The following is a 16,103-nucleotide window of genomic DNA, read 5'->3' as shown; positions in this document are numbered from 1 at the left end:
AATATTTGAGTCCTCACTAACAAAACTGTATTATAACAATTTTGACACCACCAGACTTGATATTATAGGCCGAATCCAGAAAGATCTCTTTTTAAGTTCACTGTAACTAAAAATATGAACATTCCAGTTTGGCTTTTAAAGATTCCTCTAGGGGGTGGCATTGTAAAACCATACACCTTCAGTGACCTTAAAAACAGTTTCTTGGGACTCCATTTGTTTATGTGATCACAGAAAGATTAAGTAGTTTTTCCAGAAGTTGTGGATACATGCAACTGTTTTAGTCAGATATGATATAACATATTAAAGCAGAAATGTTTTTTATTCATTTTTACACCCCAGATTTTATTCGCTCTCCCCCCAGTTCCTCCCCCCCCATCAAACCTCCTGACTGTACCAAATCCCATACCTCCCCCCACCCCCATCTCCATGAGAATGTCTCCACGCCCCACCCCACCTGACCTCTAAACTCCTGGGGCCTCCAGTCTCTTGAGGATTAGATGCATCATCTCTGAATGAACCCAGACCTGGCAGCCCTCTGCTGTATGTGAGTTGGGGGTCTCATATCAGCTGGTGTATGCTGCCTGGTTGGTGGCCCAGTGTTTGAAAGATCTTGGGTCTGGGTAGGAGTTGAGACTGCTGATCCTCCTACAGGGTCACCCTCCTCCTCAGCTTCTTTCAGCCTTTCAATCACAGGGGTCAGCAGCTTCTGTCCACTGGTTGGGTGCAAATATCTGCATCTGACTCCTTCGGCTGCTTGTTGGGTCTTCCGGAGTACAGGCTCGCTAGGTCCCTTTTTGTGAGCTCTCCATAGCCTCAGTAATAGTGTCAGGCCTTGGGGCCTCCCCTTGAGCTGGATCCCACTTTGGGCCTGTCACTGGACCTTCTTTTCCTCAGACTTCTCTCCATTTCCATCCCTGCAGTTCTTTCAGACAGGAACAATTATGGGTCAGAGTTGTGACTGTGGGATGGCAACCCTCTCCATCATTTGATGCCCTGTCTTCCTGCTGGAGGTGGGTTTTTTTTTTCCGTTTTTTATTAGGTATTTAGCTCATTTACATTTCCAATGCTATACCAAAAGTCCCCCATACCCACCCACCCCCCTTCCCCTACCCACCCACTCCCCCTTTTTGCCCCCGGCGTTCCCCTGTACTGGGGCATATAAAGTTCTTTAAGTTCCCTCTCCTACTGTCAAGCATTTCTTCTCAGGACCCTTTGAGTGCTGAGAGTTACTGACCTCCCAGGTCTCTGGTGCATTCTGGAGGGCCACCCCCATCCTCCTCCTTCCTGAGGCTGCCTATTTCCATTCTTTCTGGTGGCCCTCAGGGCATCAGTTCTTTCCCTCACCCAATACCAGATCAGGTTCCCCTCTCCCCACACACACACCCCTAGTCCCCCCTCCCTTCCATCCCAGGTCACTCCCTCCCTCCTTACTTGTGATTACTTTCTTCTCCCTCCCAAGTAGGACTAAGGCATCCTCACTTGGACCCTTCATCCTGTTGACCTTTTTGAAGTCGTCTGTGGACTGTATCTTGGGTATTCTGTACTTTTTTTTTGGGGGGGGGGTCTGTTATCTCACTCAGGGTGATAGTTTCTAGTTCCATCCATTTGCCTGCAAAACTCAAGATGTTGTTGTTCTTAATAGCTGAGTAGTATTCCATTGTGTAAATGAACCACGTTTTCTGTATCCATTTTTCTGTTATGGGACATTTGGGTTGTTTCCAGCTTCTGGCTATCACAAATAAGGTGATATGAATATAGTGGAACATGTGCTTCTGGGCATGGTGGGGCATCTTTTGGGTATATTCCCAAGAGTGATATAGCTGGGTCTTCCAATTTTCTGAGGAACCTCCAGACTGACTTCCAGAGTGGTTGTACCAGCTTGCAATCCCACCAGCAATGGAGGAGTGCTCCTCTTTCTCCACATCCTCGCCGGCATGTGCTGCATTATTTTTATTTGTGCAGGCATAAGGACACCCATGTTTTGTTCTATACTGTAGTCATTTTAGTAATTCGAGTATTCTCCTTTGTTTAAATAAAGCTCTTCAGAAAAAAGCTGGGATTGCAGAAATACAGTCTGTGCAACCCCTCAACTTTAATTTCCTTCTTTGCCATCCCAGAGAATTCAAGCCAGTTGGTACTGCTTGCTTTTCATAATAGTTACATTTGACTGCTCAGAGGTGAAAACCTGCATCCTTTTTGAATAGCAGCAGGCTATCTATAATAGGCTTCAGTAGATATGCTTGCTAAATTCTACTTCATTTAGCTGTTATGATTATTTTTTTATACTAGAGCTTATCAAGTTTGGAGGAGGGAGTGCTTGTGTTTATTGAGACTCAATTTATTACCATTTCCTTTTGGAAAGAGGACTGTACATCATGGAAGAGCAATTCTTTGTTGACAGGACTACCTGGTACATTTTAGAAAGTTATTGTTAAGTGGCTACAATTCCCCCACACTGGGAAAGTGGCTCATTTGTAATGTGCTTACCATACAAGCATGTCGACCCAACTTTGATTGCTAACACCCACACAAAAGCCAGGCAAGACAGAGTTCCTCTGTAATCCCAGCACTCAAAATGCAGAGACAGGTGGATATCAGGAACTGATTGGGCAACCAGACTATTTAATTAGCAAGCTCTAGGTTCAGTTAAGAGACCTTGGCTCAAAAGAAAACAAAAACAAACAAACAAAAATGTGGGGGACATTGAAGGTAAACACCCAAAATTGCCTTTTGGTATTTATATGCACGTAACTCACAATGCTCCCCCTGTTTTCCTGCTCCCTCTAGAAGCAATAGACAGTTCTGTTTTGCCACCTTTGAGAAACATAGGTCAAAATAATGCATGGGTTTTGTTTTGATTTTTAGAAACTTTGTAATACGTACAAAAGAATAAAGAATCACACACCTTTCTACTTACAGTCATTACACACACTATTGTTTGAAGTGACTAAAGTAACCCTGTGTGCAAATGCACGCCTGCAGTCTTCTGTAGCTATGCCAACTGGCATCCTTAGGCTTCAGGTCTTCTGAGGGGAAAAATGCTTAATTATGTCCGAAAGGAAGGTTATGAACCACACAGCTCTGACGTGGGACAGTGTTCAAATGGAAGGGCATCCTGAGACACAGCAGCCCAGGAGCCACACACTTCTGAGAGAAAGCCTTCTCAGGAAGCAGAGATGTTGCAGCTCCATCCTGATTTTTATGATGGTTGTGCTTCTTTATATTCCCATTCACGGTGCATGAATGTGACCCCACAATCACCAGCATTGGCTGGTTTTCGTCTTAGCCATTCTGATTGAGATAAGAATCCTCAATGTAGTTTTGACTTACATTTCCACAATGAATGACAATGTTGAGATGTTTTTATTTGTTGATTGACCCTTGAGTAGTTTTGAACAACATGCATTTGTTCATTTATTTCTTAGATTTTTTTAATATTCCATATATCCTGAATATTAATTTCCTAGATGTATAGATAGCAAAGATTTTCTTGTGTTCTGCAGTTGTCTCTTGTTTGGTAATTACTTTGCTGTGTAATCTTACATAATTAACATTTGTCAATTCTTGATATTCTTCTCTAAGCTATTTTGAATCCTGTTCTTAAAGTCTTTGCCTATGCCTCTGATTTGAAGGGTTTCCTCTGTGATTTCAAGGCTTTGACTGGGGACTTGGATCCATTTTCAGTTGAGATTCAGAGCCATAGAGACAGAGATTGACACTTTTACATCTGACTGTCCAGGTTCCCAGTACTGTCTGTTTAAGAGTCCGTCTTGTCTCCGACATACAGTTTTTGTACCTTTGAGAATCCGATGGCAGGAAGTGTTCATTTTATTAGTAATCTTGGACCAAAAGTAACATTAGCTTCACAATATTTTCGTGATGAGCTCCTTTGATGTTACCACTTTTAAATGATTGTGGAAATGCATGATTCTTAAATACTCACTTAATGCTAGTTATCTTTAAATTACTATTACTCCAGATCACTGGAGTATTGAAGAACATATATTCTTGAGTCTATTTTTAATTGGAGTAAGTCATTTGTATTACTAATTACTAGTGTGCTTGAATTCAAATACTCTTGCAAAAACCCGAAATCAAATACAACACTGATAGCGAGAATATCTGACTCTTTGACAGATAATTGGGGTACTCTGGTGTGGTGGGGGGCAAAGTATGTGCGTATAAGTGAGTGTTTTTACCTGCCTGTTTGTCAGTGTAGCATATGCATGCAGTGCCAGAAGGCATCGAATCACTTAGAATTGAAATTACTGAGTGTTGTGCTCCTCCTTGTAGGTGCTGAGAATAGGACCCAGAACAACTGGAGTGTTCTTAACCACTAAGCCATCTCTCCAGTCCTCTCGAGCATTTGTTTTGCTTAAGAATTCTGTCAGTCTTTCAATAATATTTATAATATAATTAATAAGTATTTCTTGTTTATTAGTAACCATTATAAAGTTTGCGTTAAGGCATTATAGTCTGCCATCATACATTATTTAACTTTACACATAAAGTATTTATTGTTTTTTCCTGCCTTTTTCCTATCGTTGGTATAGTGTTCATACATATGTCATATACCCTGTATTTTTATGTTACTTTTTATTTTATATATTTTATATTTTTACTTTTAACCATTATTCTATAAAGTGAGAAGCCAATTTTTCCTGTGTTTGACCACATAAGTACCATTTTCACCAGTCTCCTTCCTTTTTGAATGATGGCATTCCTTTTCTCTCCCAGAACTCTGTCTGCCATTTCCTTCTTCATTCCATGCTGAGATTACTTCAGCCTCTGCTGCAGGAAGTGAGCTTTCACCTCAGCTTTTCTTTTTGACAGATGCACTTGCAGTGTACTGGACTTGACAGTTTGTTTTTCCTTCCACCTCCTTTTGGAGACCTTTCTGGCTGGATCGCTTCATTTGGAATCTAGTCACTTGTAAGCTAGACACTTGACACTTTCCTGGACCAACAGAGGCTGGCTTTTAGGTTGTTTGTCTTTCTTCTTTTCTTAAGATTGTTTTCTCCCGGTTTTATTTTGATGCTATTTCTAAGGCTCATTAACACACACACACACACACACACACACACACACACACATCCTCTTCTTCTCTCCCTCCCTTCCTTTCTCCATCTCTCCCTCTCTTTTGCTCTCTATGATTATACTGTACTGCTAATCATATCAAGTAAATTTTCACTTTGGATGAGTTTTTTCTAGGTGTTACATTTGAGTCCCTTTGTGTATATTTCTCTTTTTCTTCTCTGTACTAGTTTTTGTTTGTTTGTATTTTTTAAAATGCTTTAATATTAGTTCCCTAGTATTTGATTGTCATCTGATATTTCCTTCATTTTAACATCGCTTGATCTGCTTGAATTGATGGCTTACTGCTTTATTCGTCATATTTTCACACCTGCATGCTTAGTAATTCTTGCTTGGACATAGGACACTTTGAAAAGATTTGATCTGGCCAACATTCAAGGTATTTGTGGTTCCTTGGATCGTCTGTGCTTTGTTCTTTTGTTTGTTTCCCAGTAATGTCACCATTGTTGTTTCTAGCTCTGTGTGGAGCATGGGTACAGTAGCCTTTGGAGAGGATGAATAAAACAGGTTTTTCTTTAGGGACAGGTTAGCCCTACTACTAAAGTGTGGTTTTGGAGTCTCCTGAATATTCTGGATAAATATCCAGGACTCTCTACGGTCTAGTTGGAACATAAATGTATTCTACCACACTGTGTATGCTTGAGAAGAGGTAGACACGTAGCCTTTGTGCATTCTTTGGCCCTGTGGAATTTCCCCCTGCACAGACCTGTAGTAGTGTTCAGCCAATTTCAACTTTGTTTGGCTGAACAAACCAATGGACTTCTTTTTGTATAGGTTCCTCCAGGTCATTACTCTGGCCTTCAACTTAAAACTGCCTCATTCTCCCTGAACTCTTTCTTTGTTGTTGTTCTTGTTTTTAATTTAATTAATTATTTATTTTACTTCATACATACTGCTCACTGCAATTTGTCTGGTCTCCTGGTCACCCCCTCCCACAATTTCCCCCCATCCCCACTCTTTTCTCAAGACAGATAGAGGGAGGGAACTGAGTGGGAAAGGGGATGGGGGGGGTTCAGGATCAGATGTGGGGATGGACAGGAGGGATGGACAGATGGCCATGAGAATGAGTGGAAATCTGCAACTGACAGGGGTGGGGAGGTAGAGCATCTACCTATCTATCTCCAGGAAGAGACAGAGACCTGGGATAAGGGAGGCTCCTAAGTGAACTGTTGTCCTTCCTCCGGAGTTTAAATGTGCTCCTGCACAGTGCTGGGCTGATCTTAGGTGTTCATGCTTGTGTCTTTTCTCTAGATACCATGGATGGTATCTGCTGTTAGGAAATGCATTTTATGTATTTTGTTCAGATATCTTTCTAAGGCCTAGGCTGGCCTTGAAATCATTCAGTTTCACAGGCCATCTTTGAACCTGGCAATTCTCTTGCCTCAGCCTTAAAAGTACAGGTCTGGCCCCCCCAGTGCAGCTTATGGTGTCATTTGAGTAATCAGTTGCCATGCACTGCTTGCTGGGCATCAGCACAGTGCTACTCCGTAATCTTACGTGTGAGCATTGGCTGATTTAGTACATATTTTAAAACCTAGATGTATTAATTCATTAGTACTTGTATCATGACATGGAGCTTCAAAATCCTTGTTTGATGAAGGGTGAATATACATCCTTTAGTAGACATTCATTTATTCTGCCTTCCTTGTTCATTGTTTTGTTTTGATTTGTGTCAAACTTTGTATATTGTCAGGGGAAGAGATTGTTGCTGCAGTTTTACTTTGGAAAGTAGCAAAGTTATACCTGCTATAAAACAGTGCACAGAGCTGGGCGGTGGTGGCGCACGCCTTTAATCCCAGCACTTAGGAGGCAGAGGCAGGTGGATTTCTGAGTTCAAGGCCAGCCTGGTCTACAGTGTGAGTTCCAGGACAGCCAGGGCTACACAGAGAAACCTTGTCTCAAACAAACAAACAAACAAACAACCCCCCCCAAAAAAAAACAGTGCATATAATTCAGTGTTTAACTCAGTAGTTGCTGCACAAAGGATAATACTGAGCATATAGCAGGTACATACTTGAAATAGTATAGTATTTTCAGTTTTATTTTTTGAAATAAATTTTGTTTTTAAATGTCAATATATATTCTAGTATTCCAATGCCATGTTCTTTTAACATAATATTTTAATATAATAAAACCTTATTTTTCACTGGGGGTGTGTGTGTGTACATATATATTAAAATTTTATACTTACATCATGTTAGGCATTTTTACATTTCTCTTGGATAAGCAAGATGTTAGAATATTTATGTTTAGAGTCTGAAGCCTTGAATAATGCATACTTTCATGATTAGTGAATGTTTCTCTCCTGAATGCCTCACATTAAACTAAAGTTGGAATGGAAAGTACTTAGTCCTTTTGCAAACATACCTCATTACTCATCATCACATAATGTTTATTTATAAAAACAAACAAAAAGAGACCATGAATTTGAAAAAGGGTGGGGTGGAGGTATATGTGGAAGTGGGGAAGGGTGCCATTATAATCTCAGAAAACAATTAAATTATCCATCTCTCTCGCCTAGAAGAAATTCCAACATGAAATATCCTTGTAGACAATGTTAGCTACACACATTTGTTCTACCTTAATAGGTGTTTTCAGTGTTGCACATTAATTTGTATTGCATTTCTGTTTCTATTATGAATTGGTTGTCTCAGACATCTCTTTGAAAGTGATCCTTTTTTCCATCCATATGGCAAAAGATGCTTTCTAATATTCTTTCATACAGAGATTTAAGGTTTTTTGAGGTTTTTTTAAATCAGTATTGGAGAATGTATCTACTCTTACTTATTTCAAACTTCAAATTGTAAGACACTTAACTAATACATAAATGTTAAATCAGAGTCTGAGAGGATCTAGTGAGTCCCAGGCCAGCCTGACATTCATAGCAAGATTCTTATCTCACAAAGCCAAAAGAAAAATGCATTGTAAAATTAAATATGGTTGCAGAGAAAGCTGAAAGAAGAAAGATTATAATTTAAAAGTGGAAAGATTCTGAAGAACTGGAAGCCTGGAGTAGTGCATATAGTTAAGTGTTAGAAGAACAGAGTATTGCATCCACAGCTGTGCTTGACAGACTTCCTTCCCCTGTGTGTATCCGCTGGAGATGCTGGAGATGCTAATTCAGTTGTGGAATGGCAGTGTGTGAGCAGAGCATGTAGTGCAGAGGTCAGTCAGTATGCCGCTTTACATTTGAATTAGATTGGGTTGCTTATTACAGAAGATTCAAACTAATGATCCAGTTAAACAAGGATTTACTCCCTGATTCAAAGAAAGGCTTGTTAGCAGTACACATTGTCGGTGAATCTCTATGAAGTTACTAGGGCCCCAAGCTAGTGTAGTTTCAGAGCTAGCAACTAGCACATTGCAAAGGCTGCATATAGTCCAAGGTGAACACTAGAGATGAGTTACGAAATGGTAGTGTTCTAGATGGCAAGGAGGAGGTGAAGGAAGTGAGACCTTTCCCTGCCATTTATGGCTGGAAAGAGACTTTATGAAAGTCTCTCCCAGCAGTTTCTGGTTCTGTAAAGTTAGGTTTAGTTCTTATATAAGGCTGTACTTTTGTTTTGAGCATAGCAAAAAGATGGGAAGCTGCCATATGAGAAGGCACCCAGCAGTCTCTGCTATAGTAGTATCCATGTAACCAGGAAAGTTTCAGGAGTACCCCAGATGGACAAGGAAAGACCCTGAGATCCACAGGTCATTGCAGACATGATAATATTGGGTGGCAGAGGACACAAGCCACCCAAGAGAGTTGGGAAGACACTTGAGAGATTAAATTAGATAACAGCAGAATTTGTAAATCCCAGATAGGCAGTCGGGGGGCGGGGGGCGGGGGTGGTCATGGATTTAATACATAATAGTTACCTGAGGACTACAGTCCTGATGCCCTGAAGTGATAGCACGTTTCGGTTAGGACGAAGCATGGGACCAAGGAAACATTCACACTCGGTGGATGCTAATTCTGAAGCAGTATGTGAAGAAGAGGCTTGGCCTAGATTAGGGCCAAAAAACATTTGATTGCTGGAAAAATTGGTGTACAGTTTATCACATTTTTCTTCTACCCTGAAGGACTAGAAATATGTATTGAACACCAATGTCCAATAATATTGTCTATAATTTATTAACTTTAAATGAATGTATAAAAGTAAATATTTTAGAACACTGAGATATACAGGTGTTTGCATATATCATAGAAATAACTATATAGTGGTACTTTGTTTTAAACACACCTTCAAGTATCTCTCAGTGCAAATGGCACTAGGGAGTGCTACTTCTTGTTTTTCTCTAGCCCGAGGAACTTGCAGATATGTGCATGGGAAGTACAATAACATAAAATTAATTGTAACAGTCAACTTTTAGAACTGCCTCTGTGTGTGTTTGCTAGAAGAACCCATGTGTGGTGTGAAACAGTCCTGCCATCTCCAGGACATGCTCAGTTTGTAGAAGGAGAAATTGCAGACTTTGTGTGTATGTTGATCCTGTAAAGTCACCACCATAAAGATTTCTAGTTCTCCACACTGGAAACTGTTGAAACTGGGATGTTTGATAAAGAGGGCTTCAGTTTTAGCCTTATCTCAAACGCTTTTATTAGTTTTTAAAGAGGTTTATTTATTTAAAGGGAAAGAGTGCATTGAAATGACTGAAGCAGCTCTTCCTATCAACTTCAGCCCAAGCCTCTGATGGCGCCACCCTAACCCAAGATGTCTATCAGCTCCACTCATTTGCGAGCACGCTTGACATGGGATTGTGTTTTATGTTGCTTTGTCTTGTCGTGTCTTGTCTCTTAATGCTTTGACTCACCAGTTAAATTATATATCCTTTTGACACTATAGGGCTACCTAGTTTTTTATTTGTTTTTAACATGTTGGGAAAAGAAGGCCTTACTTGTAAAGATGTATTAGCATGATGCCTGTCTTGCATTTTTAGGTAAGATTTTGTGTTTTTTTTATAAATAAAATCCATAAGAAATCTAATCTTTATTTTAAATTTATATGGATTCTGATTTTCTTACTAGGAAAAAATATTTTAAACATTCAGTCACTTAAAGGTAATATTTAAAGTATAAAAGTTCAGGTGCTTCCCATCTCAAAAGCTGATGCTTTTAAAAATCCAGAAAGCTGGACCAAAGGTAAAGCCTAGCACCAAGAAAGCAGTGTGGTTGGCGTGTTTCAACAGGCAGAACAGGAGACGAGAATACTGAAGACCCGGGTTCCCAGTCTTGCTGTGTGCTCTGGAAAGGGCGTGTAGGAGAAGACATACTCGGCTGCTAAGCTGTGAACACTAAGACAGTTTACACACCAGTTGCTAGGAACAAGAGTGGCGGTTCCTTAGCTTATATGCTTAGCAGAATGCCTAGGTGTTTTTTCTACTGAGGATATAATGCAAAGACTCTAACTCCTAGTGTCCAGTCAGCAGTGCTTACCTCAAGAACAGCAACTGTCAAAGCCCAGACACAAGGATGCTGAGATAGATGTAATGGAAAAAGGAAAATGCAAAATTATCAAACAGCTAAAATTGATCAAAAAGCTGTGGACTTAAACATTTTGCCAAAAATCAAAGCTGTTCCCCAGGTCCAGGTCTGTGGACCGTTTGCTTATATCCTAACCAATGGAAGTTATCCTCTTGACTCTAGCTGCATATGTATCAAAAGATGGCCTAGTCGGCCATCACTGGAAAGAGAGACCCATTGGACTTGCAAACTTTATATGCCCCAGTACAGGGGAACACCAGGGCCAAAAAGTGGGAGCGGGTGGGTAGGGGAGTGGGGGGAGGGTATGGGGGACTTTTGGGATAGCATTGGAAATATAAATGAGGAAAATACCTAATAAAAAATATTTAAAAAGAATGGGTGTTGTAAATTTCTTAACCATGGACCAAATTAAATATCCAATTAATGTTTTTTTAAAGTATAGAAATTTAAAGCCAACATGTGTTTTTCTTTTCTGTGTAGGTCGTTTATATGCTATGCAAACTGGAATGAAGATTGATAGTAAAACTCCTGAGTGTCGTAAATTTTTATCAAAGCTAATGGATCAGTTAGAAGCTGTAAGTTACACACTACTAACTTATTATCTGGCTGTTTTATATGGCATTTTATTTTGTATGTTTGTGCATGTATTTTCTGTTATTTCAGTTCTTCCCCTAACAACACTTAGCAATGTCACATTATACCTGGAGAAAAATGAGTAATCTTAAAAACCCACACTATATCCAGGGGAGTCTCAGGTATAAAGCAGGCCCACATCCACATTGTCATAGATGGCTTTCTGTTCATCCTTTCATAAGTAGTAAGGCCTTTGTTGCCTTCCTTCACATAATGTGGATTGTTGATTGAAGAACTCTTAATAGCTCTTACTGTAATAAAGTGGGCTATTTAGTGAAAGGAATCATGAAGAAAGAGGTAACAATTGCTTATTCTCTTTCCCTTTTCCTTACTGGCAAACCACATACTGTCCTCTACTTGTTGGATGGTGGTGGAGCCGCTAACACCTCTGACCCTTCGGTAGGGTTTAACTTTACAGGTTACTGTGCAGATCGATTGAGGGGAAATGGAGTTGTTTACATTGGATGTCATTGAATAAAGAATGCAATGCCTGCCATTAATAGTCTTTAGTAATGAGGGTTTACTCCTTTGCCCTGCTCTCAGGTGTTATGGCTAGTTTGTATTGACACTTGACATAGCTTAAGTCACTGGAAGAGGGAAACTCAATTGAATTGCTTTGATGAAATTGGCCTGTGGGCGTGTCTATGAAGAATTGTCTTGATTAATAATTGGTGCAGGAGGTCTCAGCGCACTGTGGATGATACCATACTTACTTAGGCAGATGGGTATGTAAGAAAACTTACCGAAGAGAACCAGAGAGCAAGCCAGTTGCAAACATTCTTTCACAGTTTCTGCTCTAGGGTTTTGCCTTCAATTCCTGCCCTCACTTTCCTTAAAGATGGATTGTGACCTGGAAATGTAAACCAAATAAACCTTTCCTCAAGTTGCTTTTGGTCATTGTTTTATCACAGCAACAAAAAACGTAGAGCCCAGTTGTAATTGGCAGCCATAGACATTGTGCCCTCCCTCTCTGACTTGCTGTGGCTGTCTCCTGGTTTCTAGTGTTGCTTCCATGGTTGCAAGGTGAATTAGAGTGCTATGGCAGAGGTACTGCTGGGGAAGATGGGGAATGACTCTCACACATGGAATTTGTAAAATTCCTCCTTTCACAGGCATCCATACAGAATATATCTCTTTCACACTAATAATAACAACTAAGATACAAATTCAGGATGAGCAGAACTCAGTTCTTTGCAATTCGTATAATCACATTATGTAGGGACTCACCTGGAGTTTAAATGACATCAGGTAAGTTCATTCCTATGAATGCATATCTCTATGACACATTGTTTGCATTATACTCTAAAGCCATCAAATATGTTGTGGTTTTATCAGAATTTTTTGCTTGATAAGAATAAGATGAAGTGGCGTGTTCTCACGAATTTTTTTAGATCTAAATCTGGTTTTGCAAGTTCTTTTTCAGCTTGAACACAGTAAATTGTATTCTGTGAGCATTTGAGTGTTTTTTCTACTGTTTTTCAGAATCAGATTAGTCAAAATTACCTTAAATTCCAACATTACATATATCACTTCTGATCTTTAAATTATTCTATTTTAATTTTTAAAGTTTTACTTTAGCTTGCTTAGTAGCCAAGCCTGATATCATGAGTATGTGTGTATGCACACACATGAGTGTGTTTGTATGCATGCATGTGTTCCACATGGGTGTAGTGCCTGCAGAGGCCAGAAGAGGGCATCAGATCCCCTAGAACTTGAGTGACAGATTATTGTAAGCTATCTTGTGGGTGCTGGGAACTGAGCCCATGTCCTCTGCAGGAACAGTAAGTGCTCTCAATCCCTGAGCTGTCTCTCCAGCCAGACTCTAATAGAAGTAGCTGTAATAATATGCTTGCCTGAATCGGATAATCTCAAAAGAATTTTATTTCAATAATATGGTCCTAGATAAGAAAAACAGAAGCTCTTTTGATTGTAAATATTTCAAATTGCTATATATGCAGTGGAGGGATATGCAAACTAAAAATCTGCATAGCTGAAGTTCTGTTGACGGGGATTGTACATGTTTAAGTATAAAATAATCTGGTAATGAGTTTGTCACTGTATACTGATCAAATAGATTGCTGTGAGCTCACCTTTAAACTTCTTCTGAAGGCACTATTTTAGGGCACAGAAGCTTCTAGTCTTCTTTTTATATTTGATACAAACTGAAATGGGTCAAAGTTAAATTTTCAATTATGTGCTTGAGAAGTTTCTAGTTCCATTTTAGGGTAGTTGTTAGGGACTTGGTAATATTTAGGAGGTTTTGATTCTTCACCAGGATACGTGGCAATGTTGTCTTTTATTTTTGGTTGTTTTTATCTTTAGGCCTCAACTGTACCTCTACATTTTCATCCCTGTGAGGGAATCAGGCTTTGGTTTGAATACAGGAGACTGGCGTAGAGCTATTTTATTTTTATAAGATTTACTGTTACAGCTTTAATTAAAATGAATGTAAAGTAATTTACTTAAAATAATTATTAGAATTACTTGTGCCTAAGTAAACCCTTCTGAGAATACAAATCATGAGCTATATGTCTGATTTTATTTTAGCTTAAAAAACAGTTGGGGGATAATGAAGCTGTTACTCAAGAAATAGTTGGTTGTGCCCATTTGGAAAATTATGCTTTGAAAATGTTCTTGTATGCAGACAATGAAGATCGAGCTGGACGATTTCACAAGTAAGTAAGCCCAGGAAAATACAAGTTTTACAAGTTTGTCTACCTTCTGACCAGTTACACAGCTTCTAGTTGAAGTCTTTCTGACCACCCAAGTAATGGCTTATATATTATGGGATTGTAAATCCACAGTGATTCTTTAGGTTACAGATGTGGGCCTCTCTACTTAAAGAAAATAACTTTTGGACCTAGCTATTTCAAACTTATTTCTCAGTAAATTTATCCCAATTAGCCATTCTTTCATTTAGTAAAAATAGTCAAAACAAGTTTGTCTTGATGGCAGTAAATTTTAAAAACATCCCATTGTAGCTGGGTGTGGTGGCACATAGCTGTTCTGAGACCAACAGAGGCTGCGTGGCAAGACACTGCTTCAACAAGTGAACACAAAAACCAAGAAAGAGTGCTCTACCAACCAACTTAGCTGACTCATTAGTCATTATTATAATAGTTAAAACCATAGAGATAGATTATGGTCTGATAGAGAGTCAGGCCATGCTCGACAGTCCTAAAAAAAACAAAAGCAAACTCCACTATAAAACCTTGGCTTCTGATAATACTAGCAATTGATTCCCATTGTGTTCTTGGAACAGATTTTATTTTAAACATTAATTTCAGTATTTTTCAAAGGTTTGTTTTTTCTTTTACGGGTACATGACTACATTTCAGTGTATGTTGGTTGGTTGGTTGGTTGGTTGGTTGGTTGGTTGATTTTTAATTTAAATTAGGATACCCTTTCTCTTCCAGAAACATGATCAAGTCCTTCTACACTGCCAGCCTTTTAATAGATGTCATCACAGTGTTTGGTGAACTCACAGATGAAGTGAGTATATGCTTTTACCTGTCTTATAGCTGATGACGAGTAATGTCACTTGTTACCAGTTTTCTCATTGCATCATTGATTTAGAAAAGCATGTCTGTCAGAACAGTAATGGAAACAAAAAAAAAGGTATTTTTTTTTCTAAATATGTTTTGAAAATCAAATGAAATACTTTCCACACAGGATAACAATACTTTGAAAAATAACTTGATTTTTCACTTAAAAAAAGGAGAGAGATAGACAAACCAGAAAATAATGTAATGGAATATTCAAGAGCTTAAAGAAAAGGAATGGGGGGCAGAAATTACAAAATTGTTCCCCAGAATTCTATTGATAGCATGTAATATTTACTTGAGAAAAATAAGCGATGGGCAGGAGAGGCAGCTCAGCAGTTAGGTGCACTGGCTGCTCTTTCTAATGTGAAAGTATAGAAAAAGACATGTCCCATAAATACTAAGTGACCAGAAGGCAAGTAGCAATAATAAACAAAGTCAGCTTTAAAGAACGTATTAGTGATGGCAAAACAAGACATCTCATAGTAGTCATGGGTCGCTTCATGAAGAATATTCACATGCTTAAAGATTGATCCCATGTGTAACTGTACTGTGAAAATGTACAGTTACAAGTGTCTGTATACTTAATAATAGGATTTTCAAATTACATGAAATCCTTAAAAATGTATTATCATTGTTGGAGAGTTTAAAAACCTCAGTCACTGATTAAAAAAAGCAAACACTTTCTTTAACAATCAGTAAAATTAACCAGACAAATAAGGACTGGCCATGGAATGTTTAGAATGAAGAAAAACCAGACCTTTCAGACTTAGCTTAGTGGAAATGTTAGATGTTACAGCTGCTTAGTGGAAAGAATTGGCAGATTTTATAAAATTAAACAGACTCCCACCTTTTTACCCAGCAATTCCTTTTCTGATACTTACCCAAGAGAAATAAAAACATATGTCTAGAAAAAGAACTTGCTCATTGAAAACTTACTTATAATAGCCAAAATCTTGGCACAACATAGATATCTACATCTGAATAAATATTAAACAAAATTGTGATGTTACTCAATATAATACAGAATCAGCAACTTGTAGCCTAGAATATGGATAAATCCTGTAGATTTGCTGATCAAAAGAAGAGTCAAGTGGTGTACTGTGCATGGTTGCCTGTATATAATGTATAGCTACAGACAAGTTCATAGTAATAAAAAAAATGAAAAATACTTTTAAGGTATTTTTAGGGAGTCAAGAGAAATGGATCACGAATGGGCTGTAAAAAGTTTTGCTTAGTTGTAAATTATATATATTGAGAAGCTTATGGTTTACACTGGCATCTCTTTATTGGCTCTATAATTTATATACTTAACATTTGTACATCTCAAATTATATATCTTATTGCAAAAGTTTCATCATTGA

At 38.7% G+C, this 16,103-nt stretch overlaps 1 protein-coding gene across 2 annotated transcripts in view; it reads left to right on the top strand.

The window, feature by feature from the left end:
* Nucleotides 1–16,103, top strand: part of Vta1 (vesicle (multivesicular body) trafficking 1) — a 50,783-nt gene that overhangs the window by 6,790 nt on the left and 27,890 nt on the right. For both annotated transcript variants that reach the window (XM_006512809.4, NM_025418.3), the window contains exons 2-4: nucleotides 11,045–11,139; nucleotides 13,745–13,872; nucleotides 14,614–14,689. In XM_006512809.4, the coding sequence (XP_006512872.1) occupies nucleotides 11,045–11,139; nucleotides 13,745–13,872; nucleotides 14,614–14,689 (299 nt within the window). The remainder of the gene's footprint in view (nucleotides 1–11,044; nucleotides 11,140–13,744; nucleotides 13,873–14,613; nucleotides 14,690–16,103) is intronic.

This window comes from Mus musculus, chromosome 10 (assembly GCF_000001635.26).
Source record: "Mus musculus strain C57BL/6J chromosome 10, GRCm38.p6 C57BL/6J".
Classification (NCBI taxonomy): domain Eukaryota; kingdom Metazoa; phylum Chordata; class Mammalia; order Rodentia; family Muridae; genus Mus; species Mus musculus.
The sequence above is the reverse complement of the archived record's forward strand: the minus strand, read 5'-3'. Positions and strand labels throughout refer to the sequence as shown.